The sequence below is a fragment of the Terrapene carolina genome, unplaced genomic scaffold (assembly GCF_002925995.2).
Source record: "Terrapene carolina triunguis isolate 2854851 unplaced genomic scaffold, T_m_triunguis-2.0 Scaffold112, whole genome shotgun sequence".
NCBI classification, from domain to species: Eukaryota; Metazoa; Chordata; order Testudines; family Emydidae; genus Terrapene; species Terrapene triunguis.
The window spans coordinates 22,055,483-22,075,494 of NW_020664463.1; the positions used below are offsets into that span (position 1 = coordinate 22,055,483).

General features: G+C 47.2%; 1 protein-coding gene across 1 annotated transcript in view; it reads right to left on the reverse strand.

Annotated features, from left to right (window-relative positions):
- Positions 1-20,012, reverse strand: part of TEAD4 (TEA domain transcription factor 4) — an 84,084-nt gene that overhangs the window by 57,928 nt on the left and 6,144 nt on the right. The window contains exons 2-4 of the mRNA XM_026652221.1: positions 15,760-16,013; positions 15,517-15,607; positions 6,694-6,728 (exon numbers count right to left, since the gene is read on the reverse strand). Coding sequence (XP_026508006.1) covers positions 6,694-6,728; positions 15,517-15,607; positions 15,760-16,013 — 380 coding nt within the window. The remainder of the gene's footprint in view (positions 1-6,693; positions 6,729-15,516; positions 15,608-15,759; positions 16,014-20,012) is intronic.

The following is a 20,012-nucleotide window of genomic DNA, read 5'->3' on the forward strand; positions in this document are numbered from 1 at the left end:
GGATAAAAATGTGGGGCATAGAGAGGGAAGATATGAAAAAGAAAAGCAGAACTGACGGGGCTAACGGGGCAAGAGAAATGAAACAGAAAGTGCAGAATGCTCTCCTTCCATCCCCAGAGTAGGTGTGGGCTCCTAATGAGCAATCACTACATTCCAACAGACTTGGAGATGCTGTTCTGTTTGCGAGGCCTGTGCTGGGAAGGAGGAGATTTCCCAGTTTTTCCAACCCCAAGCATTCAAAAATCAGGAGTAATGCCCCCAAAGTCATGTGATTGGCTTAAAAAAAATCACGAGATTGGCTTAAAAGTAATAAATGTTAAGGTCTTTTTATTTACTTTTTGGTTTCGGAGTCTTTTGAATTCATGTTTTCAAGCTCTTCTCCACCCCCATGAGGGCTAGAATCTTACTTAAAAAAAGAAGAAACCTGAGATTCTCATGAATTCACATGATTCCAGGAACTGGAGCTTTAAGAAAAAACACCAAATATTGCAGGATTCACGATAAAATCATGAGAGCTGACAACACTGGTTTCCATAAGATTCTGTGACATCCACACCCATTTTACATCTTAAATATTCACCAAAGCCCAAACAAAAGCTTTTGGGGAAAAAAGTATAATGTTATAATAAACAAGTAAACAATAATAAATAATAATAATAATATACACAAAGTGACTAATCAGCTGGTTGCCTGGAGACTGTAAGATACCATGCTGCAGAGTGGAGGACACGGATTCGATCTAAATTAGAACTCTATTCAGGGGGATTGCATTGTTTCTCACCAAACTCCAAGGAACTGGATATGCTAGGTCCCATTGCCGTGTGCTCCCATCCCCGCAGAAAACATGGGAAAGGAAGATAAAGGCATCGGGGTGATTGAAACTCAGTCCTTAACAACATGACACCCAAACTGTAGTGAGAACTGAACCAAACAGGGACTGTTACCGTGCCTTTAAGAGAGCATAAAATGAGTGACTAATACAGTAGTTGCCCCAGTGCCAGATGTCAATCACCAACAGCCTACTCCACTGGCAGGTGCTCTGCAGAAGGTTATTCAGACATCCAAGAGATTCTGCTACTGGTGAATGAGAGACAGACCTTTGAGTCAGGTCTCCTCAGGGGAGATTCAGGAATAGAAAAAGGAAAAAGCCATATGTTTTAGCACCTCTTTTCTCATGCTTAAAAACACTCTTGCTCCCTGGGGCCCTGAGTATGACTCTGTCTACGCTAGGGTAAAAGGTGAGTTTTTATATTAAAATCCAAGGGGGCACAAAGTAAACTGTAGTTTTAACACATGTTCAGCCCTAAAGAGTGACCCTGACTGATTAACACCTTAAAACTACAACTTGCCTCATGCTCATTGGATTGTAACATGCGTTAGCTAACGCGTTAAGACACATCTTGTATCCTAATGAAGCCATGGCTATAGCCTAGTGAAGGTAGGGCCTTTAGGAACCAAAATGTGTGTTTTTCATGGGTGTGAACTCAGTTACAACCTCCCCTTAAGGCCATGTATGCAGTTTAACACCTTTAAGACTGTTTGAGCTGGCCATGCTGTAGCAAGAAAATGGAGCGAATTCAACTGAAACACACATATTTTGCTGTGTAGCGAAGCCCCACGAGTCACAGGCAGGAGCAGCGGAAACACTCTGAAAGTGGGGGGGGCCATAGGCGCCCGCACCACCCCTTCCCCGAGGCCCCCCTGCTTGCTCCTCTCTGCCCCCCTCCACCGTCATTTGCACTTATGGCTGGTAAAAAATGGGAGGGGCCATGGCCTCCTGACCGCCCTGTTCCAGCACTTGTGGTCACGAGCAGATCACTTAACTGAACTGTGGGGCAAATCTGTGGCAACAACCCTCAGGGTGATGGGAAGCAGAGCCCATGAACTCTGGCTCGATAGGGCTCGAGGCCCGGGGGAAGAGACTGTGGAGAAAACATGCAGGCTGGTGCCAGAGAGTCAGTCAACTCCTGGGATCCTGTTCTCCAGCCACAGGATACACGTAAGTGCTACTGACTTCAAATGACACTCTTAAGTCTCTAACAAACAGTTAGAGTTTGTCTACACTGGCACTTTAGAGCGCTGCAACTTTCTCACTCAGGGGTGTGAAAAAACACAGTGCTGGTAGCTATTCCTCTCGTGGAGGTGGGCTTTTCTGAGCACTGGGAGAGCTCTCTCTCAGCGCTATGCCACAACTACACAAGCAGCAGCGTTTTAACATTGCCAGCGAAGACGTGCCCTATGTGTGTGGCAAGCTGGGGTATTAATGTGTCTCCCACGCAGCATTTCTCAAATGCGGCCACCAGGGGCTTTTCTTGCAGCCACAGCTCCTGGGCTGTGATGGGGGCGGGGAGGTAAAGTAGCACCCCCTTCCTCCCTGTTTCTCCTGGATGCACTGCCTTGGTGTTTGGTTGCTGGGGCCACCAGCAGGGGTTGGTCCCTGCCCCCATCTGGAGTCAGCTGGGGCACAATGCTGTAGAAGCTGGCAGCCGGTGAGTTCCCCGCCTTCCCAGGGGTGGTGGGGCAGCAGGCTCTGACCACGGGGCTTTGGGCTCCAGCTCCAGGCTCTGGCTGTGCAGTGGCAGGCCCTGGACTCCAGCCAAACAGATTCGGGCTCTGTCCCTGGGCCCCATCCTCTGGCACGGGGCTTCAGGCTCTGGTCGTGGGGCTTCAGGCTCCAGCCTCCTGCTGCCTCCCACCCCCATCTCCCCTGGCCCCCACTGCCTCCCCCGATTCTCCAGCCAGGGCTTAATTTGTCCCCAGATTTGCCAGGACTGAGTAAGTCTGCTGGGAAAAGTGATACTTGTATGTTTGTTAATGTCACTTTTCCCAACAGACTTACTAGCTAGCAATAAATAAATTACATTGATTTGGACATGTATCTGTGCGTATTTATTTGGTTTTCCTAAAGCTAATTAAGTATTTTAGGAAAAAGTGTGAGAGCAGCCACCAGCAAGAGTTGGTGGCCACACTCTGAGGCCACCAAATTTTTTTTCCTGAGAACCCCAGCCTGTCGAGCACCAGCTGTTCATGTGGATGCTGCTACCGCACAAGAAAAGTTCCTAGTGCACTGTGATCTGCCCCTCTTTGACGTGGGAGTAGCTCAGAGCTCACTAGGGAACTTTTAGTGCGTGGCTGCAGGGGCCACACAGACAGTGGGCAGCACCCTAGTGCGAGGTAGATTTACACTCTCACTTGCTGAGCACTGACTGTTTGCTTCGGCAAGCCCTTACAGGCTCTGGAGGTGTGTGGGGAGCATGAAGGGGCCCTTGGGAGCAAAGAGGCAGTGGTCCCGAGTCTCTCTCAGACTGGCACAAATCAGTGGAGATACGCTGGACTACGTAGGAAGAGAGGAGACATGTTCAGACACTGGCAATCTTGAAGCTGCCCTCATCTTGCATCTCTAGGTCACTTTTCATTCTAACCCAGCCGAGGCCGGTACTCACTGCAGGAATGGGTCTACACTACGGGCACTACACTAGCATAGCCACAGCGCTGTGCTGGGGGACACGTGTCTGCATTAGGATCAGGCAAAGTCTGCAGAGTCCAAGCGCTGTGAAGCCTACCCATTATTTCTTGGGTTTGCAGGTTTGTTAGCAAACTGTCATTTGAACCCCTTGGCCCACCCCCAAGTCATATTCAACCTTCGTTTTTAAATGTTTGTCCAGCCAAACACAGGTGCTGGAACTAGGGGTGCTGCTGCACCCCCTGGCTTGAAGTAGATTCCATCATATACAGGGTTTTCAGTTTGGTTTTCTGCACCCCCACGATACAAACTGTTCCAGCCCCCCTCCAGCTAGAGGGGAACCTCTGGTTTATCACAGGGATAGCTGATCTCTCCAAACTAGACAGACGTACCGTATACAGACACCACATTTACTGACTTCTCATTAGAAGTTCTCTCACTTTAATTCTTCCTCTTGATTTTTTCCCCTCTCTGCCACCCTTTTTCACACTCTAAGCAGATCAGATGCCCAAGAGCATTTGACTCCAGCTTTCCCACCCTCTGGGCCGGATTCTCCTTTGACTGATGCACTCCCCAAAGCTACTCCTGATGTACACTAGCACGAAAGGAGAACTCAGTCAAGTGGGTCTGAGTTTGGCCAGAACGTTTGATCATCTCTCAGTAGGGATCAGGGCTGAGCTATAGTGATACAGAAGCCGGAACTGCTGCTACCTGCATTGTACCTGCTCTCTTTTGCCTGAGACTTCAATTTACAGGACTGTCCATCTGGCCCTTTACACTTGGCCAAAACAACCCAGAGGTGAAAGCTGGATTAGAGGGTTGGGGGAAGGGGAGGCTTCGTGATAGCCCAGCCTCCCTCTAGAGCTGGTCAAAAAAATTTCGACAGAACAAGGAAATGCGGTTTTGTTGCAATCGAAACATTTTTCAGGAATGTGTTGATGTAACTGCAAGTTTTGACAAGAAAAAGTGTAAATGAATTGTTTTGACTTTCTTGTTTCCTGTAGATTGTGTCAAAATGTTTCATGTAGATAAGGTAGAAATGTTCCATTTCAACTTCATCATTTCAATACATTTTGATTTTCATATTATATTATTGTTTTATTTATATATTATATTAGAAATGTTACATATATTTAACATATACTATATGTCATATGAAATGTAATATATACAAAATACTTCATACGATCATGCTTTGACATTACCAAAATGAAACAATTTTAGATAACATCTAAATATGATATTTAGATGTTATCTAAAACAAAATATTTCAATGTTTCCAAATCAAATATTTTTTAGACTTTCCGTTTTGCAGAAAATTTTTGAAACATGGACTTGCCGATTTGGAACAAAACCAAATTTTGAAATGTCAGAATTTCCCACACAATGTAAATTCCATTTTCTACCCATCTCTACCTATTTCCTTTCACTCTGAACTCACATATCCAGGCAGGGTTCCTTTGGGCACTGTCCACTGATTCAGAGCAGTGGGTGTTGTCCGGGATTCTCTTCTCGATGTCCCCTTTGGGTGCCCTCATTTTGAGCTAGTGACTGTTACTCCTTTTCCCTGTTTTTTCATTCTCTCTCCCCCATCACAAGTTGATCCTTGTTTCTGAAGCCCTTCCCCTCCTTATTTTGTGTAGAGAGGTGGCTACTTGTGTTTTGGGGGGCCACACCCACGTTTGCAGAGATCAAACTGGCTGGCCCCTCACACCACCATGACTACACTTCCTTCTGCTCAGTTCCTATTTTTTCCCTTCATTCTTGGTACCTGTGTTTCTCTTTGTCATGGCCTGTCCCTACTGCTTTGTTTTAATGTACTAGCTCTGTGGGCAGTGGAAAACGAACACAAGAACAACAGGGCATAACCCTTACAGCTCCAACAGCTTCAGTTCAACTGTTCTCCCCAGCACTGGTAATTTCAGTGCTTGCTCTCTTCCCTCTCACACATGGCATCTCATTGAGATGCAGAGTTCCTGCAGGGACAGACAGCTGCCAAGGGCCCTTCAGCAGAGGCCTCATTGACAGGGAGGACATCCTTAACACAGACTCCATAATCTGACACATCTGCTTCCTAATATCTATCCTCCAAGTTATTACTGTTGGTAGCAGCTTCCTCCGCAGTGTTTGTGACAGCTGCTCCACTCAACACAAAACCATGCTTTCCTGGGGTTGTGAAGTATCGCCGCCAGCTGTCTACAGTTGTTCAGCTTTCTTAGAGCCGCTTTGTGTAAGTGCTCTCCCTGCTAGTGAGTCAGTATCAGGCACAGTATGTTAGGCACAGATCCCCTGCTACATGCCTCCTGGACACCAGCGCGGGAACGAGAGGCAGTGTGCTCTAGTGAATAGGGCACTGGGCTGGAAGTCAGGTGACAAAGATTCTAGTCGTGGTTCTGCCCCGAGGTACTGTGTGCCGTCAGCAAGTCTCTGTGCCTCTGTTTCCCATCTCACCCTCTGTCTGTCTTATGTATTTGGACTGTAAACACTTCAGGGCAGGGACTATCACTTGCTATGTGTCTGTACAGTGGTACCCTAATCTTGGTTGGGACCCCTAGGCATCGCTGTAATACAAATAATGAAAAATCCTTGGGCTAACTCTCAGGGTATGCTGAGTCATGAAACACTGTTCTTGTAGCAACCTTCTATGGGTCATCTCAATTATCACTTCAAAGGGTTTTTTTCTCCTGCTGATGATAGCTCATCTCAATTGATTGGCCTGTTACAGTTGGTATGGCTACTTCCACCTTTTCATGTTCCCTGATTGTAAAAATATCTTCTTTCTGTGTGTTCCATTCTATGCATCCGATGAAGTGGGCTGTAGCCCACAAAAGCTTATGCTCAAATACATTTGTTAGTCTCTAAAGTGCCACAAGTACTCCTGTTCTTGTAGAGGATTTTAACTATTATATCTAGATGTCTGTTGAGTAACAAATACCATCCAGACACCTGCAAAAAACTTCCTAAGATAGCATAGATGCCATCTAACAACCCATAAAGATTCCAGCCAGAGAAGAAGGCACTCTACAGCTGCTTCTTACTCAGAGAGAGGCACTGACTGAGAATAATAGGAAACTTGGAACCAGTAACCACCAGTTACTTGAATTCGGCACAGCAAGGGATGTGTTCACACAATGCAGCAGTACAAGAGCTTTTGATGTGAGGAAGGCATATGTTGGGGAATTAAGAAATCTAGCTAGTAAGGTGCAATGGGAAATAGCATTGAAACTCACCAGAGTGGAAGGAGGCCCAGAAATTCTCAGTTCCTCTGAAAAAGAAGAATGCATGCAATAAATAAATGTGTCTTCAGGAAGGGATGCCCACAAATTAAAATAAAAACGACTGGAAATGGAGAAGGAGGCAGACATACAAGAATACATGGGGTTAGCTAAAGTTTGCAGGGGGAAAAGAGAAGGGCAGCAAACATCAATATGAGTCAATAAGCTCTTTGGAGCAGGGACTGTCTGAAATCAATGGGGGTGTTGCCATCGACTTCAATTTCACCCTGGAAGTTTTTCTATTAACTTTAGTGGGAGCTGGAGCAAAACCCAAGTTTTTAGACTTTTCCTCATTTCCAAGTCCTTTCAGAAATTTGCCCTGGTCTTCATATCTAACCTAGTCTCTTCCCTGACCATTCTGCTCCCCCAATGACACCAGGCCTGATGCCCCGTTAATCCATTTCCCTCCCATCTGGGCTTTCTTCCAGCCAACTCCCTCCATTCTAATCCATGCAGCCTCCATCGTCTCCTCATTCAAATTCCTCTTGAAGACTCCATTCTTCCCTGATGTTCACAGGAATTCAACAATATGTATTTTTACATCCTAGTCATTCCCAGTGCATCCAATCTACTCTGTGTCTGGCTTCTATGGATTATAAACTCTTTGAAGCAGGGGCAGTCTTGACAGCTATCTGTGTCTTGTACAGCATTGTACTGTGCTATCAGCACTCAATAGGTGCAGTTGCAGAGAGAGTTCTTGATCCCTGTATTCTTGATGGGAAGGAAATTAGCACAAATGTTGACCCAAGATAGGCTTCAACATAGGGAAGGGTAATTATGCTGCTGCTGAAATTTGAGAGAGATTCAGAAGCCTAGTCATTTGAATGATATTCGGGAATATCTGGATTTGCAAAAAGCTTCAAATGTAAGTACCAGGTGAAGTATGAACTCTGCTGGTAGTGGGGACAGGTGAGCAGCAGCACAAGGATAGGCAGGGAGGAAAGGAGAACTGAGATTTCTGTTATGTATGTCAGACAAACTGATAGAGTCACTGCTCCTCCAGACCGCACAGTGCGACTGCTGTGTCGTCTTACTACCGGACAAGTCTGTTTTGTGAAGGAAAGATCTTTTGTAGCACTGCTACTCTGAGATCGTATCACACGCAAGCCTGGGTTCTCACTGAGTGCTTAATACGAGCCCTAGCACGCGCTCAGTTTGCTTGGTACATTGAATCTCCCTGCAGCAGCTGCTGCGCACATGGCACCTGACTTCCTGAGTAAAGCAAAACAAGAGTCTTAAATGACTGCAGTAGCTTAGCCTGGTCTGAACCAGAGAGAGGATGCAGTGTCCAGCACAGTGATATAAATCAAAACAAGGAGGGATGAGAATTTCCATCAGTGCAGCCCCTGATTACGTAGTCAAACAGGATGCAATGAGATAAGACTGGATCGTGCCAAAGGCCACACACGCAGTAAGTGCCATTCGTGATGATGAGAGAACAGAACACAGAACTCAAAAGAGCACGCACGGACACAGGGCTTGATTCTGCTCTCATTTACACCAGAGGAGATTGGGATTGGTGATACTGAAGTGGAAGGCTCTATACTGATGTAAAACAAGTGAGAGAACTAACCAGAGTCAGCTAAAATAATTGTGTCCTCGTCCACACTGGAATTATCAACCGTGTTAGTTTACATGCGTTTGTTAAAACACAATGGTTCATTCAAGCTTAGACCAGCTTGTAGAGTCACTATTTAAAATGCTTAGGTCTCTCTAGAGCAAAACTACTGTAATAAAACAATAAGTCATTTGCAGTGCTTTGCCAATGATTATTCCTCACGTGATCACTGATGGCTGGGAATTACAAAGAAGGCTACAGGAGTTTGACACCCAAATCCACTGAAAGTCAAAACTCTTGAAGATCCCAGCCAAAGTTAATACAGGAGGTGAAAATATCACTGTCTCCATTTTACATATGTAGAGACTGAGGCACAAAAGAGCAAAGTGGCTCGCCCACTCACAATTGGTGGCGGAGCCTAGATAAGAACTAAGGACCAACTTTTCAAAAATATCTACTGATTTTGGACACCCAACCTGAGACATCTGACAGGGGCCTAATTTTCACAGGACAGGTGCTCAGCACTTTCCGAACATCAGGCCCCTGCAAAGTGTCTCATTGGGTACCCAAAAACTGAGGAGCCCAAAATCTCTGTTACTTTTGAAAATTGGGATCAAGATCTCCTAATTCCCCAATCCTGGGTTGTTGAGAACGCTCAGTCTAGTGGCTACCTTTTCTTTCTGAGGCCCCCCCTCCAACATGCTATAAAAACTCCCCGGCCCAGCTGTGCCACAACACCTGTTTTTCTGAATACAAAAACCAAGGCCGGGGTTACGGGATAGCCAGCAGGGCAATTGCTCGGGGCCCCACACCACAAGGGGCTCCCACGAAGCTAAGTTGCTCAGGCTTCAGCCCCAGGTGGTGGGGCACGGGGCCCTGGGCTGCAGTCCTGCACAGTGGGGCTTTGGCTTTCTGCCCTGGGCCCTAGCGAGTCTAACACCAGCCATGCTTGGTGGACCCCCTGAAACCTGCTCGCAGCCCCTCAGGGGCCCCCGGCCCCCTGACTGAGAACCACTGCACTACATCCATGCTGCCTCTTAGCCTCTTCTCTAGCCCTTCAAGGCTGGAGTTTTCAGACGCACTCAACATTGGTCTAACTCAACTCCCATTCAGCCAATGGTAAAAACTTCAGGAAAGCTCCGATGGGAACAGAGTTAGTCCAAATACTTATTGCTTTAGAAAATCCTGCCCCGAGTGCCTAAAATATTCAACTTCAGGACAAAGCCAGCACCCAGCAACTGCAGCAGTTGAACCTGGGTTGAGTCTCACAAGAGAGTAGCTGTAAGCACTGATTGCAGTTCTGAATACACAAACTCAGGGTACGTCTACACTGGAATAAAAGATCCGTGGCACAGCCCAGCTCAGATGACTCAGGCTAAAAATTGCTGTGTAAACATTTGGGCTCAAGCTGGAGCCGAGACTCTGGGACCCTTCCCCTTCACAGGGTCCCAAAGCCAAAGCCCAAATGTCTACTCACCAATTTTACAGCCCAGCAGCCTAAGCCCGAGTTAGGTGATCTGGACTAGCTTCAGGTGTTTAATTACTGTGTAGACATACCATCAGAGCCCTAGATCTGTAGTGCTCTCTTTATCTAGATTTCTATATGTGGCCATCACCATGGTATCTGACTGCCTGTTTTGGGTAACAATCTGCATGCCCTCCTGCCCAACGTTAGCAGTGCAGTTAGCACCTAACACCGAGTCATTGCCTTCAGTGGCCCAGAGAAAGAAACAAATTTGTACTTCATGCCACTCCAATTACCTAAAATAAGGTCTTGATTCAGTAAAGCACTTAGGCACGTGCTTGAGTCCCACTGACTGCAGTTGGAATTAAGCATACACTTAAAGAAAGATGTTAAGTACTTTGCTGAACTGAGGCCTAAGGAATGACTGGGAAACAGATGAGTCACATAACAGAGTCTATCTCCAGCACCTGGCGTTGGCAGGAATGTTTGCGTAAACCCAGGAAATGTCCCCGTACCCCATTTTTGGGGTATGCACTTTGAAGCCATTGAATGTTTACAGCTTGTTACTCAGAAGCAGTTGGATTGTACTACAGAGCCAGTATTCATGAAAGATTATCAGATTAATTAATTTGTAACGGGGCGTGTACAAGCAGATACAGAACATTCTGGCCCCGATTCTGGGCTCACCTCAGACTGATACTCAAAAGCACTCAACATTGACCTAACTCTGTTCTCACTGAAGTCAATGACCAGATTCCCATTAGTGACACCTCAGTGTCACTCCACTGACTTCAGTGGAGCTACTCCCGATTTACACCAGTGTAACAGAGATCAGAATTGGGCCCGCTGGCCTGTGTTAACAAAGTCTCCCCATTTTCTAGGGTGCTGGATTATTAGGCTTTTCACAGAAAGAAAAAAGAAAACATCACAAGACACAAGGACCTCTCTATCTACAATCCCAAACCAGGTGCCTCTTTCATAGAGGTCAAACTGTAGCACCAATTGAAAGTGAAAGAAAAAGGCCACACACAGGTTAAATTTCCCACACATATTATGAGAAAGTATCTCCTGCAGGCCCTATAGTTTGTCTCTCTGATCTCCCAGCTCCCTTTCCCAGGGAAGGTCAGCAGGTTATAGATCTTCAATGGGTTAATTTGTAGGGCCAGAGGGGCCCCCTGCCAAGCAAAACTAGGTTCTTAAAGGGACACCGTCAAGTTTACATTTTTCTCTGAATTTCTTTTACCTATGGCTACATGTAATATCTGTGACTGAGGGATATTAGAGACAAACTATTATTTGTCTTTGTTTTTCCAGTTAGCTTACTTGGTGGATGTGATCTGACCATTTTCATTGTTTCCTCTGTATAGTCAGTTGCTCCTGTTGTTTGTGTGAGTCCTTCACACAGCAACAAGGGAGAGAGAGGGGGGAAAAAAAGCTTTTTAAAAAATTAGGAAAATGATATTGTAAATGTACAAACATTGGCAGAGGGATTCAGAGGCAGGCATGGGACCTCAAACTTCTTTAACTCCGTTTTTTAAACAGACTAGATTTCAAGTTGAGGGCGTCCCTTTAAATCACACCAGTCCCAGGTACATTCCCTGCACTAGGTACAATATTCGTGTTTTTTATCCAGGGGCTAACTCAGGTGGGATATTTTCAGCCTGGATGGGCTGACACAAATCATCACATCATCCCTATTTCTTCACCATCCCATAGCTGAGCTGTCTCACACACTCACTGCTCACGCTACAGGTGCTCAGTGCTCTCTTGACCTTTCCTCCCTTCCTTATTGCCCTGCAGCTATTGGTTACTGGGGATTAGACTTTGACTGGACATCTCTCATTAATGGTTATCATACTGTTTGAAGGGAAACACTGTGAGGACTACGCTAATTTATTTTCTCTATGACAAAAGCACAGCAGACGCTCCAAAGACACATGCCCAGCTCCACATGACCACTTCCACCCCATGCACTGAAGCCCAGCAGCTGGAATACAACACCAAGCTAGTGGCATTGGTATCAAAAATGAGATATGAACAGGGGAACTAAAAGCTTACAAAACAGTCCAAGAATGGGGCCAATGCCTCAATCTGTGGTGCCTTTAGCTAAAAAAAAAAACTGCCCTTCCCTAGCAGGAAAATGCCTACTTTGTCTGGTGTAAAAAACAATCGGGAGTGATTGAATACTCTCCAGAAAGAGGAGACTACAAAGGGTGGAAACAAAAGTAAGGAGGGGGAGATTAACTACTTATCTTTTTCAAGATCCTGCAAGTAGCTCCATGGGGGCGGAATCCTGGGCTTTTGTAATGCTCTTTGCTGGATCAGGGCTCTAAAGGGTAACATACTAGGTGCTGATTTACCATGGTGATAAGCACAACATAGATGCCTAGACAGAGAGATGTCTAGATGGATGGCAGTGAACCATGAACAAAGCAATATGAGTTTATAAAGTCCTCTGTAAATCTTGACCAACTCGATTGCTTTTTGAGTGGGGACAGAATTGCAAAGTTAGCAAATGAAAGAAAGGTTGTAGATGATGTAATACGTTTAGATTTAGGAAAGCATTTGCTTCTCTTCTGGGAAATCGTAACTGAAAAAGTAATTCAAATTGGCTCGGATGGATGGAAAATTGGCGTAAAGGTGGCAAAGCAAAGGGGAAGGATAAATAACAATGTATCAAGGAGGTAGCAGTGTCTGTTGAGGAGTTGCAGGGATTGGTGTTAGTCCAGTTTTATTTAACATCTTAATTAATGATTTGGAAGACTGAATAAATGTCACATTAACAAAATTTGCAGATGATGCCGAATCAGAGTGACAAACACCAATGAACAGAGATGATTTAAAGGGGCCGAGGGAGCTTAGAAACAAACAAGGGCAGAAAAAAGCAAAACAAGATTTTATGTGGAAAAATTAAAGCCAGTACAATTAGGGGAAAATAGCATGATATACAATGTGAGGGGAAAACCTTGAAAGCAGCACTGCTTAAAGACACCCTAGAATGGGCATACAGAACAAATCAGATATGAGTTTGCAAGGCAGTATGGCTGCATAAATGATCAATGTCATTTTGTCAGACATCACTTCACTGAAAGAGACACTTGTCCTCTCTTTAGGCCTGGCATGACCACGTCTGAAATAGTGCATTTCATCCTGGAACCCACGTCACCATAAGGATGATGACAAATTGGAGAGAATTCAGAGAAGAGTAGCACAAACGATCAGAAGCCTGGAAGAAATGATTTATGAGGAGAGATTAAAAGTATAGGTTGGTGACAAAAGGGCTAAGAGGGACATGATAACAGTTCACAAGTACTTAAAGGGTGTAAACACCATGGAGAGAAAATGATGAATTACCTAGTGTGGTACACTGAGGCATAAACAGAAGTAATGGAATGTTAAGAAAAGGAAAATTAGCCTGAACATCGGGAAAACTTTCCTGCCAGTGACACATATTAGGGTGTGGAAACGCCTCTCATGGGAAGTGGTGGAAGTTCTATCACTTGGCATTTTAAAAACCAGATTGGACAAAACACTATCAAATGTGGTTTAGGGAACAATTCTGCATTGCATCCCACCTCCCAAGAGAGGGATGATGGGTTGGAGGAAGTAATTGGTCTTTAATTTCTATGAACAGATAAGGCTGAATTGCTGCTTCCCTCTGAAATATCCTAATGGCCTGGTCAGAGAGAGTTAACTTTCTGAACTCCCCTGGGGCTGACTGAGCTCAGTTGCTACAGAACCAAGAATTCCGAGACAGGGCCTTATCAATGGCACACCTGAATTTTAGATGTAAAAACTTACACAAAACTGGGGACAAAAGCTGTGAAGACGACTGTAACAATCCCTCAGAACAGTGTGTCTTCTGCAGAAGTTACTGTGAACACTTTACTGTTCAACAGCCACCCCAGTCCTCTGTATAGCATTCTTCACACTGAAGTCAATGACTTAGACAGAAAAACCCAGAGTGTATTCTTACAATTCTTTATTCTAAACCTTTTGCTGTCTCTGATCCTCTTCTCCATAATGTGACTCACAAGAACAGTCACTGGCTGATGGAAACCCCCCAGAAACTGTCAGTGCTGCTATGAAATTGGTTTCCATTAAAGTTCTAAACTAGTTGTTTTTATTTTCATATATTATTTTAATAGTTTTTTTGTAAAGAAAGACTTCAAAATACAAAAGCACATGCAAGAAAGTGAGAAGGGGTCGAAGAGATTCCTATCACCTAATAACAACAGGAAATCTCACACTTTCTAATTTATTGTATTCTGGTTGAACTCTGAATTTCTCTGGAAAAAAACAACCAAACAAATATATTTGATATGATCAGCTGGCAATTTCCACTGAACGTCCCTTTTTGTCCCGTGGTCTTAGACAAGTATATACCCTGTAGTCCAGTGAGTGACTGCAAAATCCAGGCCAGGATTTAGGGAAACCCTGTAAGGTGACATTATGCAGCAACAGGAGGCAGGCTGCCCATCCGAAGAAGTGGTCTGTAGCCCATGAAAGCTTATGCTCTAATAAATTTGTTAGTCTCTAAGGTGCCAAAAGTACTCCTGTTCTTTTTTTAGTAAGTCTAGGAGCTAGCGAGCCAGTGAGAACCAAAGTCTGTCTGTGTCCAGCACCCTCAATAAAGAATCCCCTTACAGCTGAGACCAGCCTCTTCTCTACCGTGAGAAAAACTACCACGATAGAACGCTTACAGCGCCGCAGCAGTCTTTCTAATCAGGTCCCAGTCCTTACTGTTCAGCCTCTCTACCCCTTCTGTGCTTCTCACTCCTCCCCATTACCCAACGCCCTGTCCTGCTGTCTGTTTCCCTCCCTAGGAGCAGAGACAATGAACCCTCTGACATCTACACCGACAGATGGACAGACAGGTGGATAAATGGTTCCTGCAATGTTGCGCACAGACAGCAAAAAGATCAAATCTGGTGGCAGCCGATCTTTTCCAAGCGGCAAGAAACAGGAACAAACCCAGTCTCCTTCCACCCTGTGTTTAAAAAGTATTTTGTGTGGTTTATTTGCGGCGGAGTCACACTGATTTCAGCTTTTAAAGACTAACAATCACGCGAGGCCAAATTTCCGTAAAAAAAAAAAAAAAAGCAATCCCACCTTATATTTATATAACTCCTTTCACCCCAAAAGAACCCACAGGACTTGACCACTTGAAATATAGACAGGGACCCCTTCACTCCTGGCTGCAATGTACTTAACCTCCGGGGTGAAACACAGGAGTTGTTTTTAAGTAGAACCTTCCACACAAGGGAAACGATCAGTAAATCCCCTAACTCCGCTAATCCTGCTCCATTTTTGAATAACTGATGCCCAAAAGAACATTATCTCACCCTTATGGAAAAGTCCCACAGGAATTCATAACTTTCCTGTAGGTCTGTGGCCCATCCTATAGAATTTAAATGTAAATAGAGAATTCCACTCCTGGTGTATAGAATAGTAAAACAATGACAATCGACCACTAAAAGGTGCTCACTCTATTGAATTCTAAGGGACTTTCCCATAAGCACTGCTAACTATTTTCTTCTAAAGCAGCAAGTTCCTCCAGTTTGGGAAGTGAACGGGGGTAGACAGCCAGCAGCCTCCATCAGTTTCCCGATCTCTTTCTTTGTACATTTGTGCCTTTCTCCTTCCGCCCCCCCCTTCTCCAAGCCCCCCTTCGGTTCCCTCCTCTCCCCCGCGCACCCCATCCCCCACCCCCTTGGCCGCTGCGAAAGCGGGCGGTGAAATCGCATTTCCTGACCTGGAGAGTCGAGATTGGTGCTTGTTCCCTACATGTAGAGGAACTGGCTTCAAATCCGCTTCCCTTTTTCCGCCTTCAGCTCCGGGACTTACTGCCAAAGGGAACAGAGGAGGGTTACTCCTGCGGTGTGGCTCAGTCTCGCTCTTTCCTGCTCCCCACCCCCTCTTCTCGGCGGTGGGAGTCGCGGGCGGAGGGGGGAGGATCAGCCTCTAGCCTAGCGCCGCAGGACCGGGCTGGAGGGACCTGGCGAGCGCACTGAGTCCAGCCCCCGCCGAGTCCGGCACAAAGTTATGGGCAGCCGCGCTCCTTGGAGCGGCTCCGCCCTGCGCTTGGTGGGCTCCTTTCCCAGCTCCCCGAGCAACAGCAGGAAGTTGGGATCGGGGCGGGGGGGCAGAGACTGGGGAGCCGCGGCTGGCCGAGAGGGAGGGAAGCGGCCGGAGCCAGAGGGCAGAGCAGGGCCAGGGGGCCGGACGCGCCCCCGAGGGGAAGGCACCCACCTGGCGAGCGGAGGGGGGGCGCTGGAGGCACCGGGAGGGGGCCGGGCCGCTCCCACCCCCCAGGCGGCGTGTGGCAGGAGCAGGTCAGGAATGCGAGGAATGAGGCTGGTATGAAATGCACGCAGCCGAGGGAGGGGGCGCCGAGCCGGGAAGGGAGCGAGGGAGGAGGCCGGCCGGCCCCGGCGGGGGGGCGGAGTTGGGAACGAAACTGACCAGGGCTCGCCTCTGGCCAGGGCAGCGGGGGAGGAGACTTGAGGCGGTGGGCGGGAGATGGAGGGGGGAGAAACGGGCCCATCCCAGGCAGGGGCGAGAGGAAACTCCCGGCAGCCGCAGAGGAAGGCGTTCGCTCCCGCCGCCGGACCTAGGGCTGGGCATGGCAGAGCCGCAGGGGCAAAGCGGAGGAGGCGGCAGAAATCACTGCTGCGAGGGGGTGGCCAACCCTCCAGGATTGTCCTGGAGTCTCCAGGCATCAAAGATTAATTTGTAATTCAGGAGTCCGTCATAGGATGAAATCTCCAGGAATACGTCCAACCAAAACCGGCGATTGTCCTGGTGGGCCGCAGGCGAGCAGCACCGGCTGGGCAGTGCGCCCCGAGGCAGGGCTGGCAGAGCCAGCCGCACGTGGGTCTGGGTTGGTTGCGCTGGCCTCCCCTCGGGAAGGACTTTGGAAGGGGGGTTGTTACGTGGGACAATCACCACGGCTAGCAAAGGCCAGGCAGTTAACATTTAAAAACATTGCCTCAGGGAGTTCTGGTGTGAACAACCATTGAACAACAGTGACAGGAAAGAGGTATAAATAGTTTCATGAGCTAAAAACTGGCTGTGATTATTTTGTAATAAATATTAACACAAATTGCAAATAGTGTCAAGTGCATGAGAACTAGGTTGATGATAGATTCCCTGCCCCACTCCCCATTTTTCAGACCATTTTAAGCACCACCTCCAATGAAGGAAGGAGCAGCTCCCACATCCCTCTGAGGGGGAGATTGGCATCCCCCTGCTGCGGACTCCTTTTTAGTAGGCCTCATTCCCATGAGGGAGTGGAGGCAGAAAGGCCACTTTCCACGAGCATTTGATTTTCTGATGCTTTCTAAACTCTCTATCCCTGGGGTGCATAAGTAGTGGCCCAGTCTCCTGCAACAGGGGACAGAGGCTAAAAAAACTTTACTGACCCCAAAGATGGCACTTCCAAGCTACACAGCATCCACTACCCCAGTGGTTTTCATACTTTTTTTTGGCAACCCAGTTGAAGAAAATTGTTAATGCCTGTGACCCAATGGAGCTGGGGATGAGGGGTTTCGGATGTGGGAGGGGGCTCAGGGTTGGGGCAGAGGGTTGGGGTGTGGAGGGGGGCTGGGAATAAGGGATTCAGGATGTGGGAGGGGGCTCTGGGATGGGACAGGGGTTTGGGGTGTGAGAGGGTCAGGGCTCTGGGCTGGGGGTGCAGGCTCTGGGGTGAGGCTGGGGATGAGGGGGTTGGGGTGCAGGAAGGGGCTCTGGGTTTGGGGGGGGCTCAGCACTGGGGCAGGGGATTGGGGCGCAGGCTTATCTCCGGTGGCTCCTGGTCAGTAGCGCAGCCGGGGTGCAGAGGCAGGCTTCACACCGTCCTGGCACCGCAGACCACGCTGTGCCCTGGAAGCGGCCAGCAGGTCGAGCTCCTAGGCAGAAGCGCGCAAGCGGCTCCACGTGGCTCTTACCTGCAGGCACCACCACCCCCAGTTCCCATTGGCCGGTTCCTGGCCAGTGGGAGTGCGGAGCCACTGCTTGGGTTGGGGGCAGTGTGCAGAGCCTTGTGGCCCCCCTGCCTACGAGCCGGACCTGCTGCTGGCCGTTTCCGGGGCGCAGCGCGGTGTCAGAACAGGTAGGGACTACTAGTTTTTACTGGCCGGATGCCAGGATCCATGAGTGCTGAGCAAGGCGACCCAGTGCTTTGCATTCCGCAACCCCCAGTACTGGGTCGCAACCCGAACTTTGAAAACCATTGCACTACCCCATACTGGGAGACTGGGGTCAGCACTGAGTCAGAAGGAATAGAGCATCTCCTCTCAAGTTACCCACCCCACTCCCTGCAGCACAGCACCCTGTCGTGCCATGCAGGGAGACATTAGGGTCAGTACTGACTAAAGAAGAAAGAGCCCCTCTCTAATGAGTCATCCACACCACTCCCTGCAGCACAGCCCATTCTTTCAGTTTCATTTTCCATTATAAAAACACTTCACCCTTGTGCACATTTTCATATCCAAAGCACTTGACAAACATCTACCTAACCCTCTCAAAAAACCCTATAAAGTAGGTTAGTTTAACTAGGAAGGCAAATGCAGGGCAGAACAACTTACTGACCCTTTGAACTTATGAACAGTGGGATATATTCTTCTGTGCCATGATGGCACTTTTCTCCATTTTACAACTGGGGAAATTGAAGCCTGGTCTACACTTAAAATTTTTACAAGCATTACTATGTCATTTAGGGGGTGATTTAAAAAAAAAAAAAACAATGTAGCTATGCCAGTAAAAGCCCTTCTGCAGACCGTTATACAGTGTAACTGTGCTTATACTGGTATCGCTTTTGCTGGTTTCATAGAGTATAGATTTCATAGAGTTTAAGGCCAGAAGGGACCATTAGATCGTCTAGTCCGAACTCCTGCATAACACAGGCTGTACATTTAACCCAAATACCCCAACAATGAGTATGATGACTTCAGTTAAACTAAGCATTTTAGCCCTCAGCTTCCCCAAACCAGCGTATTTTATGCCAGTATAACTACAGCCACACTGGAGGGGTTTGCCAGTATAGCTATACCAGAATAACAATACCAACTAGTGTAGCTAAGACCTGAGACAAAGAGTTAAAATTTCTCAGCAGCATTGCGGACTCCAGTGATTAAGTCCCACCTTGTGGGGGCACATGATTATGTGACAAGTATCAGGGGGTAGCCGTGTTAGTCTGTATCTACAAAAACAACAAGGAGTCTGGTGGCACCTTAAAGACTAACAGATTTATTTGGGCGTAAGCTTTCGTGAGTAAAAACCTCACTTCTTCGGATGCATAGAGTGAAAGTTACAGATGCAGGCATTATATACTGACACATGGAGAGCAGGGAGTTACTTCGCAAGTGGAGAACCAGTGTTGACAGGGCCAATTCAATCAGGGTGGATGTAGTCCACTCCCAATAATACATGAGGAGGTGTCAATTCCAGGAGAGGAAAAGCTGCTTCTGTAATGAGCCAGCCACTCCCAGTCCCTATTCAAGCCCAGATTAATGGTGTTGAATTTGCAAATGAATTTTAGTTCTGCTGTTTGTCTTTGAAGTCTGTTTCTGAAGTTTTTTTGTTCAATGATAGTGACCTTTAAATCTGTAATAGAATGACCAGGGAGATTGAAGTGTTCACTTACTGGCTTATGTATGTTACCATTCCTGATGTCCGATTTGTGTCCATTTATTCTTTTGTGGAGGGACTGTCCGGTTTGGCCAATGTACATGGCAGAGGGGCATTGCTGGCACATGATGGCATATATAACATTAGTGGATGTGCAGATGAATGAGCCCTTGATGGTGTGGCTGATGTGGTTGGGTCCTCTGATGCTGTTGCCAGAGTAGATATGGGGACAGAGTAGGCAACGAGGTTTGCTACAGGGATAGGTTCCTGGGTTGGTGTTTCTGTGGTGTGGTATGTAGTTGCTGGTGAGTATTTGCTTCAGGTTGGGGGGTTGTCTGTAAGCGAGGACTGGCCTGCCTCCCAAGGTCTGTGAGAGTGAGGGATCATTTTCCAGGATAGGTTGTAGATCGTGGATAATGCGCTGGAGAGGTTTTAGCTGGGGGCTGTATGTGATGGCCAGTGGTGTTCTGTTATTGTCCTTGTTGGGCCTGTCCTGTAGTAGGTGATTTCTGGGTACCCGTCTTGCTCTGTCAATCTGTTTCCTCACTTCCCCAGGTGGGTATTGTAGTTTTACGAATGCTTGATAAAGATCTTGTAGGTGTTTGTCTCTGTCTGAGGGGT